The sequence below is a fragment of the Balaenoptera physalus genome, assembly GCF_965194825.1.
Source record: "Balaenoptera physalus genome assembly, chromosome: 14".
NCBI classification, from domain to species: Eukaryota; Metazoa; Chordata; class Mammalia; order Artiodactyla; family Balaenopteridae; genus Balaenoptera; species Balaenoptera physalus.
In genome coordinates, this window is record NC_138893.1 from 37,965,570 (window position 1) to 37,989,127 (window position 23,558).

Genomic DNA, 23,558 nt, shown 5'->3' on the forward strand with positions numbered 1-23,558 from the left:
GAAGAAAAATAAGGGCATATAATGGGAAAGGAAGAAGTAAAACAGATGCTATGATCGTCTGTACAGAAAGCCCCAAAGAATCTACAAAAAAAAAGCTACTGAAACTGAGTTTAGCAACATTGCAGGATAAAAGGTCAATATACAAAAATCAATTGCATTTCCACATAATGAAAAAGAACAATTAGAAACTAAAAGAAACTATCAATTACAATAGCATCAAAGAATATAAACTATTTAGGTATAAATCTAACAAAATATATGCAGTATCTGTACCTGAAAAAAGAAATCAATGAAAACCCAAATAAATGAAGAAATATATCATGTTGATGGACTAGAAAATTCAATATTGTCTAGATGTCAATTCTTCCCAAAATGATCTCTTGAATCAACACAATCTCAATCAAAATCCCAGCTTTTTTTTTTTAAGAAATTGACAAACTGATTCTAAAATTTATGTGGAAAAGCAAATGAACTAGAAAACCAAATGAATTTTCAAAAATAGAAGCAGAGTTGGAGGAATCTCACTATCTAATTTTAAGTCTTACTATAAAGGGACTTTCCTGGTGGTACAGTGGTTAAGAATCTGCCTGCCAATGCAGGGGACACGGGTTCAAGCCCTGGTCCGGGAAGATCCCACATGCCACGAAGCAACTAAGCCCCTGGGCCACAACTACTGAGCCTGCACTCTAGAGCCCGCGAGCCACAACTACTGAGCTCATGTGCCGCAACTACTGAAGCCTGCACACCTAGAGTCCATGCTCCACAACAAGAGAAGCCACCACAGTGAGAAGCCCGCACACCGCAACGAAGAGGCAACCACTCGACACAACTAGAGAAAGCCCTCACGCAGTAACAAAGACCCAACACGGCCAAAAATAAATTTAAAAAAGAAAAAGACTTACTATAAAGATCCAGTAGTCAAAAGAAAGGCATTTCCCAAAGGACAGACACATGAATCAATAGAACAGAACAGAATCAAGAAATAGATATAGAGAGAGAGACGTCCACCTGATTTTCAACAAAGGGGCAAAAATGTCAATGAAAAAAGGATAGTCTTTTCAAGAACTAGTCATTCCATAATGAAAAAAGGATCAATTTACCAATAGGATATAATACAAAATTTCATGCACCTAATAACAGAGCTTCAAAATACATGAAGCAAAAACAGATGCGACTGCAGAGAAACAGATAATTACAAAATTATAATTGAAGATTTCAATACCCCCTCTCAATAACTGACAGAAACAGAAAATCAGAAAGGTTTTAGAAATCTTACACATAACATCATACTTAATGGTTAAAGATTGAATATTTTTCCTTTAAATCAAAAACAAGACACAGCCAACCACTCTTATCAACTGTATACATCACTGTAATGGAGGTTCTAGCCAGTGAAATAAGGCAAGAAAAAAGAAATGAAAGGCATCCAGATTGCAGAGAAAAGGCTTATAGTATTTTTACTTGAGGACAACATAATCATCTATGTAGAAAGTCATAAGGAATCTACAAAAACTACTACTACTACAGCTAATAAGTGAGGTCAGCAAAATTGAAGGATACAAGACCAAATACAAAAATCAGTTGTATTTCCATATTTTATAAACACACACACACACATATATATAATTTACAACAGCAGCAAAATATATTAAATACTTAGGGGAAAATCTGACAGAAGAGTTGTAAGACCTGTTCACTGAAAACTTTTAAATATTTTTGAGAGATTAAAGAAGACCTAAATAAATGGAGAGATATACCATGTTCACGGGTGAGAAAACTCAATATCGATAAGGTGTCAACTGTCCCCAAGACTGATGTATAGATTCAATACAATCCCAAATAAAACCCCAGCAGGCTTTTTGTAGAAACTGACAAGCTGATTCTGAAATTCATGTGGAAATGCCAAGGACATAGAATAGCCAAAATAACTGAAAAAGAACAAAATTGAAGGACTTAAACTCCCTGAATTCAAGACTTATAAAGCTATAATAATCTTGACATACAAATAGATCAGTGGAACAGAGTCCAGAAACAGACACACAAATATACGATCAACTGGTTTCAACAAAGTTGCCAAGCCACTTTAGTAGAGAAAGGATAGTTTTTTTCAACAAATGGTCCTAGAATAATTGGATATCTATATGAAAAAAAAAAAAATTGAGATCCATACCTCTCACTAGATGTGGAATTAACTCAAAATGGACTATAAACCTAATTGTAAAATCTAAAACCACAAAACTTCTAGGAAAAATAAATAATCAAAGAAAATCTTTGGTTTAGGCAAAGGCTTCTTAGATATTGTGCCAAAAGCACAATCCATAAAAGGAAAAAAATGATAAACTGGAATTGAAATTTAAAACTTCTGTTCTTTGAAAGCACTGTTAAGAGAATGAAAAGACAAGCCCCAACATGGGAGAAAATATTTGCCAATGATATATCTGATAAGGAACTAGTATCTAGAATATATAAAGAACTCATAAAAATCAATAATAAGAAAAAACAATTTTAAAAATGTGCAAAAGATATGAACAGATACCTCACCAAAGAAGATCTACAGATGGCAAGTAAGCACATGATAAGATGCTCTCATTAGTCATTAGGGAAATGCAAAATAAAACCACAATGAGATACCACTACACACCTATTAGAACCGCTAAAATTTAAGACTGACCATACCAAGGGTTGGTGAGGGTGTAAATTAACTAGAACAGTCACACCCTGCTGGTGGGAATGTAAAAGATACAACTACTTTGAAAAAGAGTTTTGTCATTTTGTTAGAAATCTATAGTGAAGAAAAGCGGCTCAGTTAGTTGCCTGGGGACAGGGAGAGGCAGAGGAAAGGAGAGGGAGGGAATACAAAGGGGCACATGGAACTTTTGAGTGTGATTGATATTTTTATGATCTTGATTGTGGTGATAGTTTAACAGGTACATACATATGTCCAAACTTTTAAAATTGTACAGTTTATTGCATGTCAATTATACCCCAATAAAGCTCTTAAAAATAATTTTTTAAGAAAAAATTACAATTGTAATTAAATAATTTTGAAAGTGCTAAAAAGTAAAAATAGTGCTATAAGAGTACATAACGAGGGGTCACATAGTCTGAGGAGTCAGAAAAGCTTCCTTTAGACACTAGTATAAGCTAAAATTCAAAGGATGCTTAGTAATCAGTCAAGCAAAGACCACATAGGAAAGACGGTTCAGAGACATGTATGCATATGTGTGAAATGCCCTGAGTCCAAAAGGAATGTGACACTTTCAAGGAACTTTAAAAGACCCAAGCAGGAAAACAGGAAGGGTGAGTCTGATCTGCTAAAGGAACCAAATTATGTAGACACATGGTCTTGAAAACCATGCTAGTACAAGCAATTTATCAATTTAGGATCTTAGAAACACTCAATTTAAATTATTTTAAAATCTATTGTGTGATTTTATGGTTTAATAATGTAAAAAGAACCCATGGATATAAATTGCATATTATAATCTTAGTTTGAAATAAAGAAGAGCTGGGGATAGGGAATATTCAATTTAACTTTATAGTTACTGATAGCTTCCCTATTATTATTAAAAAGGATTCCAAATATGTACGTGTGTGTGTGTGTGTGTGTGTGTGTGTGTGTATACACACATATGTTGAGGTTTGTTTTTTTTTTAATAATAACTTAGGGAAAATATTGACACATTTAACCCTGCCACTTTCTGTTTACAATAGCAACCTCACTCCTGATATTATATCTTCATTTTGCTGTCAAAATAGAAATAGACTACTTCCATTATAAATGTGTGAAATTCATTATCCATACTCGACTGACTTAAGAGGTTTAAAAAATATCTATATACATTAAACACACAATAAGATTTAATAGATGATTTTAGAGAAATATTCAATAAATATGTTTTAATAATAAATATACATTTATAAAATATTCACAATATAATGAGTTATTTTCCAATCTCAGAATGTTAATATCAGTTATTTTGTTTACCTAAGAGAAATTAGAAGTCTTAGGTTCCTAAGTCACATAAGCAAGAAAATGTCCAAGTTTGAACTCAAATTATTAATTTATAAAAACATAAATCTCAACTACTCTACAAAAATAATTCTAAAGAACTGGCTTCTAATAGAGAATGTTATTCATTCAAATAGTTCATAGCAAAACATTTTCTACTCCAATGTTATACTAAGCTACCCAAGTAAATGTAATTCACATTTGCATATATATCCTTGATTATTATATTTCAAATTGGCACTGTCCTCTCTGATTCTCAGTCCTAAGTCTTTTAGTCCAGCTTTAGCTGAAGATCAGTGTTCATTCTGTTTTACCTATGAGAGGAAGGGCTTGTAATTCTGAGAGTTATATTCTTTTCAAATGGAAACAGAAGACTGAAATCAATCCTAAGAGAACTGAAGTACCACTTGTGATACCATATTTGCTTCTGCATTTCTCCCCCCAACCATCAATCTTCCGTTCTAAAGAAGCATTTAAAGGATGCTCATTCCCTAGTGAAATCCCTAGAGTAGGAAAAAAGCTATGTTACCATGGAACCAGCCAATTAATTTTGACACCTGCTTACCAAGATTGATCATTTTTGATGTCTGTTTGTTAGGTGGCTATCCTTCAGTTAAGTAAAAGATTTTCAAGATAATTAATGAAGTGAGAATTTCCAGTTAAAGTCTTTCCCACTGTGCTATTATTTCAAATGCTGGATAAAACAAGCCACCATCCTCAAATAAACCTTTCTTAGCTTAGCATGTACTTTACCAGAAAGAAATCTTTTCTTCTAAATTGATTCTTCCCTTTAACATTAAATACCACTTTTTTCTTTATGCTAAGAGAATACATAACAAAACACAGAGTTGTACCAGTTATATTTACTCTAACTAATAGCTTGTATTCCACAGAGAAATGAAAAAGTACTTACTAATAGCATACAATGAATCATAGGAAACAGCTTCCAAGGAAATGAATATTCAATGATTAGTCCAGGGCTTATTGTTATTTACCTATATCTATATAAAAAAACAACAACAACTAGTCCTCTTTTACTCACTAATGTATCTTTCACGAACACCAACCATCTCTCTATATTATTTAAGCTGGTTTTAACTTGATCTGTGATCTTTCCTACTAACTGAGACAACCCCTGCTAGTGAGGTTACAGGCTGCTGATCTAGCTGATTAGCAATTCCACTACTATAAAATGTAGACAGAAGCTTCTTAGAACTGCAGCAATTTCTGTCCTCTTTAGAGAAATGGAGCAATTCCACCCACCCAAAGGCCAATGTCCCTAACTTACACATGAATCAGGCAATCTTCCTATTTATGTACCAAAGGATATTAAAAAATGGATGTGGCTTTTTTCATTGTTGACTACCAGTTCATATGTTCAAAATCCTCTCTTGCTAGGTAAAGAGGCTGGCTGTTATGATCAAAGCAAAAGTTTAAGAACATTTAAGTTATAAAGACTGCTAACAAGCACAATTCGATAAGATATCTTTGCAGACCTTGAAACACTTGTTTAAACTTTTAATTAGTACCTCCACCAAATTTTGTTTAAATATAAAACTACAGTACTATGCTAATTTGTGAAATTATTAAGCTAGGAAACATTTTAACCTATTGCTACAAATGACTTTCATAAAACTTCATTCTGAGACTTCACTTCCAAAAACTTCCTGTCAATTAATTTAAATAGTAAGATCTACTTAAATTAAAAAGTCCCGTTTTTAAAAATACATTTTTACAATGAGTTTTCAGGGGCACTGTCTTAACTGGCAAGTTTTTTTTCAAAAAAAGGAAAATATGCTGTTTAAAACTCCCAGGAAATTTTCCTGTCATACATTATTAGCAGGTGAACCATATTCCTACCTTTGCCTTAGAGCCCAAGAGACAGTTCACTTAGATTTTGCTATCACCCTGACAACAAGTAATCTACATAGTGCAATTTCAGAGCTACTAACCCAGCCAGCAAACTTCATGTGAAGTATCTAGAAGACCAAGAAGTTGACGTACTTAGTGACTCTTATGTGCAAGTTGTCAGATGGACACCCTTTGGCCTCAACTATCTTATCTGCTGCTCCCCCCACATTCACCCATTTCTTTTCTTATCAGACAGCAACGCAATAAACATCAACCAATGGGGGAAAGTATCTTTACTGTCGTAAAGCAAGCTCCTTAGGGCCTTGAGCTTCAAAAAAACGAAAGTGATGCTCCCACACAACAGCTGACAGTCAAAGAACCAGTTAGAAAAATCTTTTATCTCCACCACATTAAAAAGTCCAGGTATTTCATCCTCTTATCTAACCCAAAGTCACTCTTGCATTTCTCAATTCAAGACTGTCCTCGCAAATTCAACATAGTATATTGGCTTAAAGTAAACGTTCTAGAGTTAGGCTGGCTGATTTGGATTGCCTCGATTTCCCTCTGTAAAACCAGTAAAGTAATTCTAGTAACTCAGAGTTGTTGTGAGAAACAAACAAGATAACCCACGTAATGGGCTCAGAACAGTGTTTGGCACATAGTAAGGCCATCATAAACTCTACTTATGATCACTATTACTAAATACACTAACATGTTAGCAGTGCTTACCTCTAGAGAGGGGAGTAGGATGGGGAAGAGGGAGGTACTGGTAGACCAGAACTTTTAACCTTTAAACTTCCGTATTGTTTGAATGCTTCAAAATGCGCAAGTATTTCACGAGTTACGTGCATAATTTTTGATTAAAAAATAGTGTCCTAACAAAATGGTGTTTGCCACCGTAACTGAGTGTGAAAATTTTGACGATCAGGGGACCAGAGTCGCTGCGGACAGGTGGACCATCGGGAAAGGCTTCGCGTCCACGGCGGTCGGTGCGAGACGCAGGGCCCAAAGTCCCCGAGGCGCGAGGGCTGGAGGGGGACAGCGCGGGCCCCGCTCCCGCAGCGCTGCGGGTCGCTCCCAGCCGGGGGACCCGGGGCCGAGAGAAGGGGGGAGGCCGCGACGGGTGCGGGGCAGGGCTGAGGTTCGGGGTCCGGCGAAGGCACTTACTTGAACCTGCCCTGGCAGTGCTGGCACTGGTCCCCCACCCAGCCCGGGTCGCAGAGGCAGGTGGAGTTGACACAGCGGCCCGAGAAGCAGGAGCCGGTCCTCTCGCAGAGCTTGGACTGGGACACCTGCGCGTAGAGCGCCAGGTAGAGGAAGCCATAGCACAGCAGCCAGCTGTTCCCGTCCAGCAGCCAGAAGGAGGCGCCGCCGCCGCTGCCGCCGCCGCCGCCGCCCGCCGGCCGAGCTCTCCACGGCCCCGGGGCCGCCGGCTGCGGGGGACCAGTGCGGGCCCGGCCCCCCGGTTCCATCTTTCCCAGCGCCCCTGCCCGGCCGGGATGCGCTCTCGGGCGCCTACAGGGATGCTTCAGAGGGGAAATCTGGCCGGAGAGGAGAACACCGCGCCGCTGCCGCCGCCGCTTCTCCTCCTCACCGGCGCCTGCCCCAGTCCCGCTCCCCGGTCAGGAGGGACAGATCCCAGCCGCTGTCGCCTCCGCTCGGCTCCCTCCAGTCGCACTCGGGCATCGCCTCTCCGTCTCCTGACCTTGTCCGCGGCAGGCCGAGCCCACCGCCACGGCGCCCCGGGCCGGGCCGGAGGCGGGGAGCGGGAGATGCAGGCTGCGCGGGGCGCTCCGGAGGGGACCTGCGGGAGGGGGAGGGGGACCCAGCGCGCGGCCCCGCCTCGCCCACGGCTCGCGCCAACCTCCTCAGCTCCCAGCCCGGCGCGCCCGGGAGGGCGGGGGCCACGGGAGCCCCGAGGTGGGCGCGCCCAACGCGGGAGGGGGGACTCGGGAAGCGGGGTTCAGCCTCGCCCGCCCCGGCCGGCCCCCGGCGGCCCCCCAGAAGCCATTTTCTCTCCGGTAACGTTAGCCAGATGCCGGTGCTGCCTTTAGAGCCCGCGGCGTGCTGGGCCGCCTCCCCCTCTAGCGCGTGCCTCCGCTCCTCCCCACACAGGCCCTGCGCGTGGTCTCGCCCCGCCCCGACAGGGACCAGGGACTCCTCCGCGCGTCCGCACAGCCCGGCCCGCCGGATGAGGGGAGAGCGGCCCGCCAGGTGTGGCGCGCGGGCCCGCCGTGCCCTTCCCCTCGGCGCGCCTGGGAAGTCGGCCCCGCTCGCACCGCGCGCCTCCTGAACCCCCCCAAACGTAAGATCAGATCGGGACCGGCTTCGCAGCTTCAGCAGAAAATAAGCCCTTCCCGTCCGCTGTCTACAGCTGCAAAAGTGCAGCACTTTTCCCCCAGCGCTCCCCGCTTCCTCCGTCCCATCCTCCAGCCTATTTCTTTTTTTCTGAAAGGAGAAAAACTCCAACAACACACAAAGAGCTGAGCATGTGCAGCAGGCAAAAGTCTTAAAGGCACCGCACTCCGACCACTTTATGGGGTCCGCAAGAACGGAAAGGGGTGGGGGCTAGGGCCTGCGGGGGTCGCGGAGCCGGTTCCGCAGAGGGACCGCTCCCAGGGGGAGCCATTTCTTGCGCGGAAATAGTGACTCCTCCGCCCCCAACAAAGAGCTGCGAGGTTCTGAGCCCCGGGCACGCCGCCCCTCTCCGAGGCTGCCTCGGAACCCCAGGTATCTCCTTTTCTGCTTGTCAGTGTTTCCTCCTCCATCTGGGACAATATTCTGCCTTGAAAAATATTGCAACATCGGGGCTTTTTTCAGAAGAGCAGAAATGATGCCCAGAAAAGAGCCGTTTTTCCTTCCTTGGTAGCAAGCTTTCCTTCTTTAGATGACTTTCCAAGATTTGATGGCATATGCTGAAATTTTTGCTTTGTACTTTTGTCCCTTCACTAAACAGGCTGTTTGAACCCTTGAGAAAGGAAGCCAAACACAAATTGCAGCCTCGTACACTCGAGTCACAGCAATATTATTGGATCCCCACCAAAGAAGAGCAGGCAGTATGAAAAAGAATTTGAAATCTACCAAAAGCATTTCTGACAGCAAAAGGAGAAAAAGTTTTTGTTGTAACCACACAGTCATAATATTGTTAAGATTCAACTCATGTATATTTGGGGCATAATGTACCCATGTCATCTCTTTTAATCTCTGTTATCCCCACTTTGCAGATGAAATCCTCCATTAACCCCATTTTGCAGATGAGGACAGAAAGACTCAAAAAGGTTGAAAGATTTGTCAGACAGGTTAGAAGAAAGCAATGAACTGAGTGTTAAACACAAGTCTGTGCTTTTTCCACTATTTACTAGGCTGTTTCTATTGGCTTTGTTCTAGTTTGGTGAATAAAATGTAAGTGTTGGCTTGGTTTGCAAACACCTCGGCGATGACTTAAGGAGGAAAAAAAGGTCCAGAAAGAGGTGGCTCCTTCGGAAGTAAAAAAGAAAAAGGAAAATCATGATTTTCATTTATGGAACAAACAAATCACAATTCCCCCAAAATATCAGTACCAGAAATGTCAATCTCAAACCTAAAAATTAGGACAGCTCCTTCTTCTTTTCACATCTTTTCGATATCATTACGCCCCTTAGAGACTGCTTGGGATGGGGGAGAAGGAGAGGAGAACATTTGGAAAAATAATTAAAAGGAGGATATTGTTCTGGATCACACCTTTTAATTTCCATGACTGTGAAATCCGGAACTCTTTCTAGTATTAACCGTGCATGAACAATCCCTGTTGCCTTCTCCATTCTTTTCACGCCAACCAAAGTTTAAAGTCAGCCACATCTTTCTCACATCTAATGTAGAGTTGCTTTCACACATGTGGAAGGTGGCCAAGCTCTTAAAACCATCACTGAGTGTGAAGGTAACTCAAAGGATACACAGGAGCCACTTTAACAAGAGAGATCACTGCTCAGCCACATACTGACGGTAGGCTATATTTAAGCAAAGGGTTTGCCCATTAAAAATATATATCTTTTAATCTTCTAACCACTACAGTCAGCTCAGTACTTTAGGTTACACTGAAGAACATGCAGCCCCACAGGCCTCTTCTCAACATTGCCTTTAGAATCAAGCTGAATACATTAAATTTATATAAAATTATTCTCATAAGGATCTCACAGGATTTGCACTTGCCCTATATCCTGTTTTTCTTTCAAACTCTTTCAGCCAGCATTTACTGAGTAACTATTATGAATTTAAGCAGGAGAAAACAAAGATGAATAAAACATGATTTCTACCCCTGGATAAGCTTATCTTTTATCAGGCTCACTAGATTGGGAGTTCCTTGTACAGCTGAGTGGCACATATTTTACAAATGTAGACACAGAAAACTTAAATGATTTACAATGGTCACACAAAATAGTCAGTGATAAAGCTTGCCCAGAATCTTGACTGATGTTTCAGTATTTTCTTTGATCAAGAAATTTTAAAACTCCAACATGATGTTATCTTTTTTCCAAAGAAGAAGAGTCAGCGTCCTAGCTGTGCTACACGACACTGCAATAATTCATAGTATTGGTAATAGCAGTCATAAATCCAGCAGAAAGGTGAAAAAGAGGTAGTAGGGAAAAAGTCAGTTTTACTGAAGTAGGATGAAACTGTTAAGATTGGAATTATCTATTAAAATTGCTCCAAGGGGAAAGATAAGTATATTTTCTCAACAATTAGCCTTATGTCAGGACCTTTAGATATTTGGGGGGAGTGTATTTCATTTCCATTCATACCACCTAACAATGGTACTATAAAAGGCAAAAATCTAAGACTTCACGTTGCCAAATTGTTTGAAGGAAATGCAAATTTTTTTTTTTTTTTTAAAGAACAAGAGAAATGATAGATCCACTGCTCTGTTGATTGCTATTCAAAAAGTAAAAGATCCTATTTGGGCTAATGAACCAAAGGAGCCCCTTCTCAGTTGCTTGACTGAAGAATGATCTCTACTCTGGATATTATTCATCATTTGCCTCATAGGAGGCTTCTGAAAGCAGCTAAGGTAATGAGAGCTGTAGATAGCCTGGCCCCAAGAACCAGAAATGCATTCATTCAAAGGGACCCTTAGTGCAATTGGGGCAGTATTTTTAAGACACTGATAGAGCATTAATGGTCTGTGAGATTAGACAGTAAAAAAAAAAAAAAAAATCACCTTTAGGTACTCATTAAAACATTATTGATCATATTGAAAATGTTGATATGACTTTGACCTGAAACCCCCCCTCCCCGTACCACCAAAATCTAACACTCTGCTTTCTCTTGGATTCATTCTTTTCTTCTATCAGTTTCTCTTGCTGTCACACTTGCAAACACACACGTACAGTCTATCCTGCCCATTTTTCAACTTAGCACATTTCAAACATATTGTCATAAGTAAATCCAAGGGAATAAAGCCAAAGATTCTAAATTTACTATGCTGGGCTAATACATTTTTTTTTAACTGGGAAATAAAATTTAAAAACTAAACTTTTTATCCTAAATATTCAGACTTGTTACCAAAAAAAGTTGATTGCAGCAGTCAATTGCAAAAATTTGTCTTTTGTGAAACTTAATTCAATAAAATTATGGGCGAGGACTTCCTGTTAAGCATAGTGGACTAAGTATGTGTATTTACCTCTGCTCTTAACTCTACCAACATGGCAGAAAATGTTTTTTAATTTTTAAAGGTATAAACTCACAATGACAAAGAAAATGAGAACATAACCAACTAGTAGATGAACGATATCAATGTATTTGGAAGCGTCGATTCATTGGAAGGAGGAAAGTGAATGGAGAACTGATACATGCCTGCAAAGATGAATTATAATAAGGAACAAGCCTGTTTCTCCTGAAGAGCCCAGGAAAGCCTCAGGATTCAGAGGCAAGAGTTACCATGGAAGGTAAAAGATGGGGCTTTAGGATGAAAACTGGGGGAATGGATGAGGGCAATATAAGGACCCACAGTACCCTTCCTCACCCTAAGCAGCTAAAACTAACCCAGACCCAACTCTGACAGGAGGTTAAATCTCTTGAGAAATTGAATCAGAGAGGTTCCAGACTTGGGGCACCAGGGATAATAGAAGGAGGGAGTGAGGTACACAGCTGAAAATGGAGAGATTAAGTGAAAATCTATATATTGAACGGTATCATTTTGCTGCCTCCTTTGCCTACCTGTTCCCAGAACACCATAGCCAACTGAATAACCCCAGGCAGAAACCTGATACCTATCTGCAAAAATTGAATAGTCCAAGAGAAAAGATACTGTCATTCAGGGTCTCCCAACAAAATGGCAAACCTACAACGACTGAAGCCAAATGACCACCCTACAATGAAGACTGCTAGTCAATAAGCCCCACTCAATAATTTTTTTCATGACTCCCTCTTAAATATAGACAGCAAAAGTTCATTAGACATAAAATACAGAAACCAAAACGGAGAAAAGGAAATTAGAGAAAACATAGTCAAAGTAATAAGGGAAGGTTTTGCAACCATGAAACAAGTACTGGATACTCTTTAAAAATATAAAAGGACACTCAGAAAACAGAAAAATAAAAAAACAGGACAGCCAAAACTAAAATGCAATAGAAAGTTTGGAAGGTAAAGTGTAGGGAATCATCTAGAAATTAGAATACAAGACAAAGAAGGTGTCTCCGCTTATGGAGAAGGGAAAAACTAAGAAGATTAGAAGCTTTGTTAAGATTATGTATGATTATAAATTAAGCATTTAGCATATGAGTACATTTATTAATGTGATAATACATTAATGCACAACTCCTATGTAGGAGCAGAAAAAAATTGTCTAGATCAATTTATTCAACCTAAGAATATTTCCCAGAACTAGACTGAGCCTCCAGATGCCTAAAACACTGAGTTTAACAAGACTCACATATTGGGGGGCAGGAGGAGAGGGAGGAAGGAGACAGGCAAGTGCAATGGTATCCTCAAGTATGAGGATAAAGACATTTTCAGACACACAAACCTTCATAAATTTTGTCTCCTAAGGGACCCTTCTTTAGGAAACTCCTGGAGAATGAAACAAAGGGACAAGGGGCTGAACATAAGAGAACTGTGAAGGGATATCCTAGGATGATGAACAGCTGTGCCCCAGCAGCCAGTCCAACCTGGAAACAGAGGCTGGGGAGGGAGGTATCCAGGAAAGTAATGGATATGCGTGCTTGAAACTGTTGGAGCTTTTGGAAAAAATATTAACAATATGTGACAGATCTTGGAGTATTTGGGTAGAAAACGGAATAAGCCCACAGAGACCTAAGTAAATGAACAAAATGAAGTGATTGTTGGCTAGAAGAAAGGAAGAAAGGAAGGAAGGAAGGAAGGAAGGAAGGGAGGAAGGGAGGGAGGGAGGGAGGGAGAGAGGGAGGAAGAGAAAGAAAGAAAGGAAGGAAGGAAACCTATACAAGACTGTTCAGCAGGAAACAATAATTACATAGTCGTAATAAATGCTAACTATTTATTTAACCAAAAATATATAAAATGTCTCTATTAAAAAGATGGGAGGGGGATAAAGAAGGATAGTGCTAAATCTTAATTCCTTAATAAGAAGTAATTGCAAGTCCAAAACTGATAAATCCAGAAATAGCAGTATAAGTATACTACACTGAAGAAAAGTTGAAAGCTGCTTTCTCTTAGGGGATAGGGAAGAGGAGCAGGAGATGCAGCATTTTATTATAAAACTTTCAGTACTCTTTGATTAAAAATTACTTCTAAAATATACAGAAATAATAAATAAATAAACAAAAATATAGGTCCCTAAGAAAATAAAGAAGGTGGCATGGGGCCTAAGACTCATAGACACTCGAGTTTGATTTCTAATTCTGCCACCTATATGTTGGTTACCCTTTCATGATCCATTAACTTCTGTGATACAGTTTTCTCACCTATAAGATGGGTATAATCAAACTACCTGTCAATGCCCATTTCAGAGCTGAGATGAGGGACCAAACAGAACAGTATATGAAAGAGCCTACTAAATGGTAAACTACTATACAAATTAATACTGTATATTAATATAGTATATACTATATTTTGTACTATAATATATTAAGATATATTAATAATACTGACATTTAATGTTCAAAAATTACTCTTAGGAACAGAATTAATTCTAATCCCATGTGATGGAAAGGATTATTGAAAGAGATTTGGTCAATACAAAAACACAAAGAATGAGGCAGAGGTATAAGAAAACTGTGTTATTTTAAAGATGAATCTAGTCCAAGATCTTCATTTTGCAGATGAGATGCTGGGGCCCAGAAAAGTGAAGTTTTATGCAAACTCACACAGTGGCAGAGCTAAGTCTAAAACCCTAGTTCTCCTGAAAAGCAGTCCAGTTTTCTTTGTCCTATACCTTAACAGTTCAGGCTAATAGGAGAAATTTTCAGGTTGGTCATCCATACCTAGCTCCAGAAAGGCCTTCCAAGGCTCAATAAAGTTAAGTGACTTGCCCAACATCCATAATAAGTTAGCGACAGCAGAGGCAAAACTAAACCAAAGGACAGACCGTCAATGAATGAACCCTGTATCAAACACTTGGAACGGAGTGAAAAGTTGCCAGCAGAGCTAAAGGCAGATATTGAAAGCCCAGCTCAGAGTCTGCAGTATACAGATTATCAATTAATATCAATTAACTGGCTAACTAAAGTTCCTGCCTAAGTATGGAGAGAAAAGGCAGAGAGGAAATAGACATACTTTAAAAAAAAAAAAAAAAGGCAATTAGAATAAGCCAAGTCAGCAACAAAATTTCTCTTGAAAATGAAGGTATAAGAATTTGACTTAATGGGGACTTCCTTGGTGGTGCAGTGGTTAAGAATCTGCCTGCCAATGCAGGGGACACGGGTTCGATCCCTGGTTGGGGAAATCCCACATGCCGCACAGCAACTAAGCCCATGAGCCACAGCTACTTAGCCCACGTGCCGCAACTACTGAAGCCCAAGCGCCTAGAGCCCATGCTCTGCAACAAGAGAAACCACCACAACAAGAAGCCTGCGCACCACTATGAAGAGTAGCCCCGCTCGCCGCAACTAGAGAAAGCCCACACACAGCAACGAAGACCCAACGCAGCCAAAAATAAAAATAATAATAAATTTATTTAAAAAAAAAAAAGAATTTGACCTACTGAATGGGAGAAGGAGAAACAGAGAAGGAAACCAAGGAGGAAAGGGCATGGTCCAGTGATTGACAAAAAATGTCAAGAAAGGGTGACTAAATTTAGAAATCGCCAAAGTATTCCAAGACATCTAATAAGCCTCCCTATCTTCTCCTTGTTGGGACAGTGCTGAAAGGAATTAAGGCATGGGGGAGGTAAAAATGTCAGGGACCTTTTCTCTATTCCATCCCCAGGATGTCATTTGCTAGTACTTTCCTTCTTGCAAAAGGAGAACAAAACCCTTTTTTTAAAAAAATTCAGTTCTATCAATAGAAATGTACAAAATTTCAATTTGAATCAGGTAACAAAAAAGGAAATATTATACTCTTGTTTCCAGAAGTCATAATTTTTCCCCAACAGATAACTCTAATTTCTCCAGATTACTCATTAGTTATCACTGCATTATGCTGTATCACCTTACTTCCAAATAAACCAACTTTAAGAAAGGTCATACACTGAAAAAAGAATGTCATTGAACACAAAGGGACTTGTAATTTTGAGCAATAGAAAGAATTGCTTTAGTTGTGAGAAAACCCAATAACTACTACACACTCTTAAGACACTGCCCATATGTAGATAAATCAGGTAGAATTTCTATAAACCTTAGTCGAGTTGAGGTTTGCTTCATGTTCCCTCTGTTTTAAGAAAAAGTGAGTCACAGTAAGAAAAACAGGAAGTACTTAAAAAACAAAAACTCCCAAGCGAAATAAACAATTCATATGAACAATAACATACTAGCTTTTAGAAAGCTGCTTGGGGTCCTGACCTAGGAAAATATGTTTATGTTTAGTGGAAAAGAACATGAAAGAGAATTATGGACTCTCTGATCAGGAGAGACTAAGCCATCAGGGTGCAGCGAGGTTTCCTTGAACAGAGCTCAGACACAGAGAAGAACCACGAAACAGCACACATATAAAAAAAGAAAAATATCTGACAAATGATAGCCAGGCCCCACAAATCCTGATAACATGACATTCTACTTATTAAAAACATCAGTCTTGGATGACTCCAGGCACAGTAATTTTGAAAATGTACACAAGTAAATTAAAACCAGCCTTATGATTCTTCTTATTGTAAGTCCCTCACCCATATCCCTCTGCAAAGCTGATGTGAAATTTAAAATTAAATGAAAAAAACAGTCAACATGAACATTGCTGATTTTAAGCAAAAACCCCAAGTTTTCTATTTTTAAATTAGAATGTAGTCGAAAAGTCTTTCTGCACATGAAGAGGACGTATATTTTTCTAAGAAAATTGCTTCTACAGTAAACAGAAAAAATGTTATATCCACAACTAGGAAGCATGTGCAAGAGTTGTATTTATTAAATTATCTAAACCACTTGGTAGCAGACATTTCCGAACATGCTTTATGGCCATGTTCTTCATCACTGGACACAGTCCTTTAGTTTATGGAGGTAGCACAAGATAGTGCCAAGAGGACTAGACAAAGAGCCAGGAGACTCAAACTCTACAACTAAACAGTATGTGCCTCACTCGCTCTCAGTTCTTGCATTTGTAAAACAGCAAAAAATATTAGCCCTCCCTTAATGTTATTGGGAGAATCAAAATTCCAAATGAGATAAAATGTCAAAGTTTTTGAAAAACTGTGAAGCCCTATTTGTGCCTCCTTTTGTTCTTTCTGGGAGAACACTGCACTGGGACCCACTGGGGCCATGTGACGCTAAAGAGCCATGAAGCAAGCTCAGTAATTCCTCAGCATCTTGATCCGCTGTTGCAGCAGCCCAGCCCATTGCCTTATGCCGAGGTCAGATAAGCAGCCACACGTGTGGGTGACTGCAGTGACCACTAGAAAGGCCCAGAGAACAAAACACACTATCCCCACACTATAGCTAAAACTTGGAACTCAAGTTCAATGCTTTTGTCTTTTAGCCTAAAGTTTTTGGGGTGCTTGCTCTATTGCAAATGCCTTCGAAGGGCTAATGTGCTTAGTTTGTACCAGTCAATAACATCTGAGTATGAATGACTTTGTACCTATTCCTGAGAATAGTTTTGATAAGGAATATAAGAAAAGTATAAAGATGTATCACCTCCCCATCTACCCCTCCCCGCTACCCAGAACACACAGCACACACGTAATGTGAACATTCTTTGACTACTACCTGGCCTGTTCGGAAGAAAATGAATCTGAGATGCCAGTAACACCCTTCAGTGATTTAGTATAATATGGTGTCAATGGAAGGAATGTTTCTATGTTTTAAAAGAAGTCCAGGGAATTCGCTGGTGGTCCAGTGGTTAGGGCTCCACACTTCCATTGCAGGGGGCACAAGTTCGATCCCTGGTCGGGGAACTAAGATCCCACAAGCTGTGTGGCGGAGCCAATAATAATAATAATAATAATAATAAAAATAAAAGAAGTCCAACAAGAGAAGAGACACAAAAGAATTAAATAGTAATGGTGGGATTTTAGACAGTGGCACCTGGGTGAAAAATTTGACATGTACCTCATGGTGAGTAGCTACCTACTTTAGGTGGAGATTGGACCAGCAGTAGGATTTTGGCATCTCTGACTACACAATGAATGAATTTAAAGAAAGAATCAGAGTAAGAGGCTAGGTATTCACTTGGAAACACCCTCCGCAAACTCGATTCTGGTAGGAATCATCAGCAAAAATCCTGACTATTTTTAACGGCTAGGAGGATGCTTAAGGAAATGTCAATCTCTAAGATTACCCCAAGTCTCCTCTGCATAAATAATAACATCATTGCCGACAGATTCTTGGCTCAACTGATCTTCTTTTAAACATGCAGACTAGTCAAAACGAAATACTTATTAGAGAAAGACTGGAAAGGATGAAACTGGAAATGATCACTCAAAATAAGAAAAAAATCAACCTCATTAATAAGAAAAAAATATGGGCATTCTGAGCTAGCCAGACACCAAAAATATGTAGGAATAAACAGCAAACCAATACTGTGTTGGTATGATGCCTTTAAGTGTGCAATAACTCAAGGGAAACCACTGAAAAAGCCAGTGCCAGCACCCCAGCACATGCTCGGAAGGCTTGTAGATGCCCGACCGTCCCAGTGGGTGGACAATATTACATCAGGTGGAACATTTCCTCTGGCTTATGATCAGTGTATGCCCTAAAGCCTCAGGACTTGCTGGTGCTCATTATTTTTATTCTAACTCTGTGGCTGCAAACACTACCCTCATTCACATGAACGCTTGATCTTTCTAAATCATCCCAAACTACCTGCAGCAATTATCCCATGATTAAATTCCTAAAGTTAATTGTTAAATTAAAAATAGACTCTTTTATTAGTTTAAAATTTTTCTGCTTTTTCATTTTATCAAGTGTCCTTTCAGTTCTTAATTATTAGAAAATATAAATAAAAGTGTTCAATTATCCTTCTCTTTAACATTTATCATTTTATAGCTCTTATCAGAGTTCTACCATTTTTCCCCCAGCTAAAAAGTCCTAGCCATTCATCTCTGGGTTCTGTCTTGCTATATGTGCTGTAATTATTTTAGCTGACCTTGTCTAATTTATTTCTTATCTAGTTCAGTCATTTTTGAGATAAAGAAGAGAAACTGAAACAGGCCATTCAAAATTAGGATGTGCATTTTGTAAAATGAACATAAATTTATTACAATATTTTCTATAACCCTTTTTAACCAGAATAGCTTCTTATTACTTATCTGACTACCACTACTTTTTTTTTTTTTTGCGTTGGGTCTTTGTTGCTGCGCACGGGCTTTCTAGCAGGGCTACTCTTCGTAGCGGTGCACGTGCTTCTCATTGTGGTGGCTTCTCTTGTTGTGGAGCACGGGCTCTAGGCGCCCGGGCTTCAGTAGTTGCGGCACGCGGGCTCAGTAGGTGTGGCTCGCAGGCTCTGGAGCGCAGTCTCAGTAGTTGTGGCGCATGGGCTTAGTTGCTCCCCAGCACGTGGGATCTTCCCAGACCAGGGCTTGAACCCATGTCCCCTGCATTGGTAGGCAGATTCTTAACCACTGCACCACCAGGGAATTCCTTACCACTACTCTTTAAAATGTATTCTTTGAACTATTCTTGATGATGTCTGCATGCTTTTCCAACAGGGTTAGAACAAATTCAATACCCATGAGGATATTATTTAAATTATTCCTTTCTGAGATGTATTAGAATCAAAGAATCTCAAGTTAATTTCCATCTTTGGTGTGATCATCTACTTAGTTAAGTAAAATGTCTAGGTACTTCTAGATTTCCATGACTGTGGGTTTTGAGTAATCCACTATTCCTTTCCCATCTGCACTAGATAATTATGATTAGAGATAAGCCCTCAACTTCTTTTGAGGAAAACTGTCCTTCCCATATCCTCCACTGATAAAGCCTACTTAGGCAGCCATGTTTTGTACACATGATTCTGCTCTCCTTAAATACTGATAATTAGCACAGACGCATGCGCCAACCTGGGGGCAGCCAATCTTTAGGCTCACCAGCAGTTTTACAAGGTAACTTGACACAAAAGCGCTAATCAAACAGAAATGAACTGGATCAATCAAATTCTCACATTTGAGAATTTGAATTAGGAAATATAGAAAGAATTAAGTAATTAAGAGCAGCAACTAAGGTTGAAAATTTGTGCAGAAAAAGGCAGAGAGACCTTTGGGTAGAGGAGGGGCAAAAAGGATGTAACTCAAGGTATGAGAAGGTAGAAATTATGAGAAAGAAGAAATTATAGATAAGTAGCAACTCTGACATAGAGAAATGATAAAGTAGACGATAAGGAGATAAAAATCTCTATTAGTAATTAGACAAAGAATCAGACACGTGGAGAGTGGTTGAATCGTGTTGCTAGCTAAGCAGTAGAGCGATGCGCCATGAATTCCTGCTGCTGAGGATTCTAGAGCTGCCTTGGATTCAAAATGGCCACTGAGTTCCCATCTCCATGGCTCCCATTCATGGATTTTCATGAGATTCTACCTTGTATACATATTTATCCAATAACTCCATTACTTGAGCTGGCTTGAGTGAGTTTCTTAACCTAGAAATCCCAAGAGCCTAACTATGAGTATCACTCTGATCCAAATTTTAGCTCAAGTCACCTTCCATTACAAGTACTTTTTCCAGTTTATGTCACCTATCCTTGCCTTGTGCTCCCACTCTGAACTCCCACGATGTCTTCTACATAGCTCTGCGATAACATCTACATCATTTCATGTTATATGGTCTCCTTTTCTAGCCAATGAGCCTACAGGAGGAAGAGACTGCATTGTTCCAGTGCTGGAAAATAGTTGGTACTTGATTAATAGCTGTAAAACTAAGTGAATAAATGAACGACTCTATAATCTATACTTTAATATTTATTCTCTCCTCCAGATTATTAATAAATATATTAAACTTAGAAGTGAGCATTGAAAACATAAACAATCCAATTAAAAAGTGGGCAAAAACTTGAATAGATAGTTCATAAATGAGAGTGTCCAAATGGCCAATAAATATATGAAAAAATGCCTAACATCAATAGTGCTCAGTGAAATGCAAATTAAAACCACAATAAGAAACCACAACACAATGATCAAAATAGCTAAAATTAAAAAGACCAATGACATCAAACATTTCCAAGGATGTGGAGCAACCAGAATTTCATACATTGCTGATGAGAGTGTAAGGTGATACAACAGTAGTTTAAATACCTACCTACTTACGTGCATACATACGTATACACACACATACATTTATTAATCATGATACACTCATGTCATGGAACATTATAAAGCAATAAAAAAAAAGAACTACAGATATATGAAACACCATGGCTGACTCTCACAGATACGATATTGAGCAAAAGAAGCCAGGCACAGCCAACTACATAAGGTATTATTCCTTTTAAATAAAGTTAAAGAATGGGCAAAACTGATGCGTGTATATACAGACATCAAAATCACTGTAACCTCAGGGTGGAGATTACCAAGTGCTGAAAATATTCTATGACTTGGTCTGAGTGGGGGTTACACAGAAGCATACAAATATCAAAGTTCATTGAGCTATATATATTTAATATTTGAGCACTAAACTGTATGTATGTTATAACTCAATAAAAGGAGAAAAGTGAGCCCTGGGAAGCTGAAAATATACTCTTTGCTAGAAATGTACTCTTTGCTGGTATGTTTTGTAGATTTACTACATATATTAGTATGTAAACCTTATGGAGTATGTTTTGCTCAACAGCATGAATCCTTATAGCCAATAGCATGGTGTATTGGAAAGATTTGGGATTAGAAGACCTGTGTTCCCCTAGGTACACAAATAGACCAAGTTAATGAATCTGAGCTTCAATTTTCTCCACTCTTACTTCCCTGCTCTAATGGGAGAAGATAACAAACAAGTAAGATAAACAGAGTGCTAACAAGAAAAAGAAGTCAAGAAAGGACAACGGAGAGGGCAGGAGCAGGAGGGAATCGTGATTTTAAATAGAGTCGTCAGGGAAGTGCCCACCGATAAAGTGACATTTGAGCAGGGGTGACTGAAGCAGACAGTTAGAAGAAGAGGGTCCCAGATGAAAAAACAGCAAATGACAACACCCTGAGGCAGGACTGCGTGTGGCATGTTTGAGAAGGCCAGAGTCCCTGGAGCAGATTGAGTTGAGAGACAGCATAGCAGGAGATGAGATCAGAAGGGTGGAGGGTGTGGGCAGATGATGACATAGGGTCTTATAGACCAAATGTAGGGACTTTGACTTTCATGAGAAGCCATTGGGAGGTTTTTAATAAACCTGTAACATGACCTGGTTTAGGATTTTAAAGTTTTTTAGGCAGCCATTCAACCTGCATCATGAAGATTATACTGTAGGGGGCACAAGGATGGAAGAAGGAAGGTAAATTGAGACTATTACAGTAATCCAGGTAAGAGATAATGGACCAAAATGGTGACAGCAGAGGTGGAGAAAAGTGGCCAAATTCTGGATATGTTTTGAAGTTAGAGGCTTCACAATATGCTAACGGATGGAAGGCGGGGCTCGAGAAAGAGAGGAGTCAAGAGTAACTCCAAGGTTTTTGAGCAACCCTGGAAGGATGGAATTTCCATTTACTGAGATGAGGAAAACTGTGGGAAAGGCAGGTTTGGGAGGAAAGAGTAGAACTTCACTTCTGGACATGACAAGTTTGAGATGCCTATTAGATATCCAAGTGAAGATTATTGAACAGGCAGCTGGATACTAGAGGCTGGAGTTTAGGAGAATTATCAGGAATGAAGATATACATTTGAGAACTATAAGTATAGAGAAATAGTATATATCCATTATTAAATACATATACAGTATAGTATATAGTATAGTATTTACATTTAAAGTTTTTTAAAAGATGACACTGAACGAGATCACCCAAGAGTGAAAATAAATGGAGAAGTGGTCCAAAGATTATAGAAAATAATACGTGTAGAATATGAACACAGTAAGTGTAGACTCCTGGGGATTCGACACACTTCCCGACTCCCTTTTAAAACATCAGGAATTGTAATCTGATTGGTCAGATTCCAGGACACTGATGGATTATTTATGCTAGTGTTCAGGATCACTGTGCGTATAAAAAAACTGCACATGTGGATGTGGCAGTCTTTTTTTTTTTTTTTTCCTGCTTCATCTGCTCAAGTAGCTAGAGCAACAGGAAGATGGCCTCCTTCCTCCCCACAAGAAGAAGAGGTCATCATCTCCCTCTCCTCTCTGACCAAGTGTGCTTGGATTCTCTCATTTTTTATCTCAGTGGAGTGGCTGTAAGATTTAGATTTGGGCTTAGAAGGAAAGAGAGATTTCCTTCTGTACTTCCCATGCCACCCCCTTGGGTCTTGTCTCTAAGCCCTGTAATCCAGTCCATTTTACCAGCAAGTTCTGCACTGATGCGTGGGGCACAAACCCTGATAATAACAAAGTGGCGCTCTGATCTTCTACTGTCCGTTAGTCCTTGTACATGTATCTATCGCACCTCAGGAACTTCAAGGCAGAGGGGTGGCTGTAGGTTAAGGTAGGATTTTAGCATTCCCGGATCCCAGGCCATAATGTCATCAAACTAGTGTTAACCCCTATCTATCAGTAGGCACTTAATATGTATTCATTCTTTTCCTTTAACATTCCAATAATTCCTATTACATAGACACTGAACTAGAAATAAAAGGGAAAGTTTGTTAGTAAATAGAAGACTTACTATTCCTTTAGTCCTTCATTCTTAGAGCAGCCCCATTTCCAACTTGCCTCCAGGGTCAGACACCAGAGACAAGAGGGAAGGAGCGGAGTGATGGGCACAAGTGAAAAAATTATAGGAAAAATAGGGAGGTGAATAGATACAGGTCTGCCAGCTTGTCTGATAAGTACTTCTCGTTACTGATACATACCAATGTGACAAAATCTAGAAAAAGAGGTGCAAGAATCAGGGAGGAGGGTGTGAGGAAGGCTCTGAGGCACTCTTTTAGGAAAAGTCTCCCATCAAGGGCCATGATGCTGTGAGCATTGGCGGGGAGCAGAGGGAGGGCCGGCCACTTCCAGGCTGCAACTCCCAGGACAGGTATCTTGCCACCTT

At 39.7% G+C, this 23,558-nt stretch overlaps 1 protein-coding gene and 1 long non-coding RNA gene across 12 annotated transcripts in view; one reads left to right on the top strand and one right to left on the bottom strand.

Annotated features, from left to right (window-relative positions):
* Positions 1 to 7,923, bottom strand: part of ATRNL1 (attractin like 1) — a 715,591-nt gene extending 707,668 nt beyond the window's left edge. For 4 of the 11 annotated variants that reach the window (XR_014253040.1, XR_014253041.1, XM_082423366.1 and 1 more), the window contains exon 1: positions 7,031 to 7,767. Coding sequence is in view for 7 of the 11 variants with exons in the window: in XM_082423366.1 (XP_082279492.1) it covers positions 7,031 to 7,335 (305 nt within the window). In the remaining 4 variants the exon portion in view is untranslated. Of the gene's footprint in view, positions 1 to 6,592; positions 6,951 to 7,030 lie in introns of those variants that run through there. The other 7 variants (XR_014253042.1, XM_082423369.1, XM_082423363.1 and 4 more) reach the window with 7 other exon arrangements.
* The window catches only part of LOC309642220, a 392,437-nt gene that overhangs the window by 117,902 nt on the left and 250,977 nt on the right, over positions 1 to 23,558 (top strand). The gene's annotated exons all lie outside the window — the stretch shown is intronic.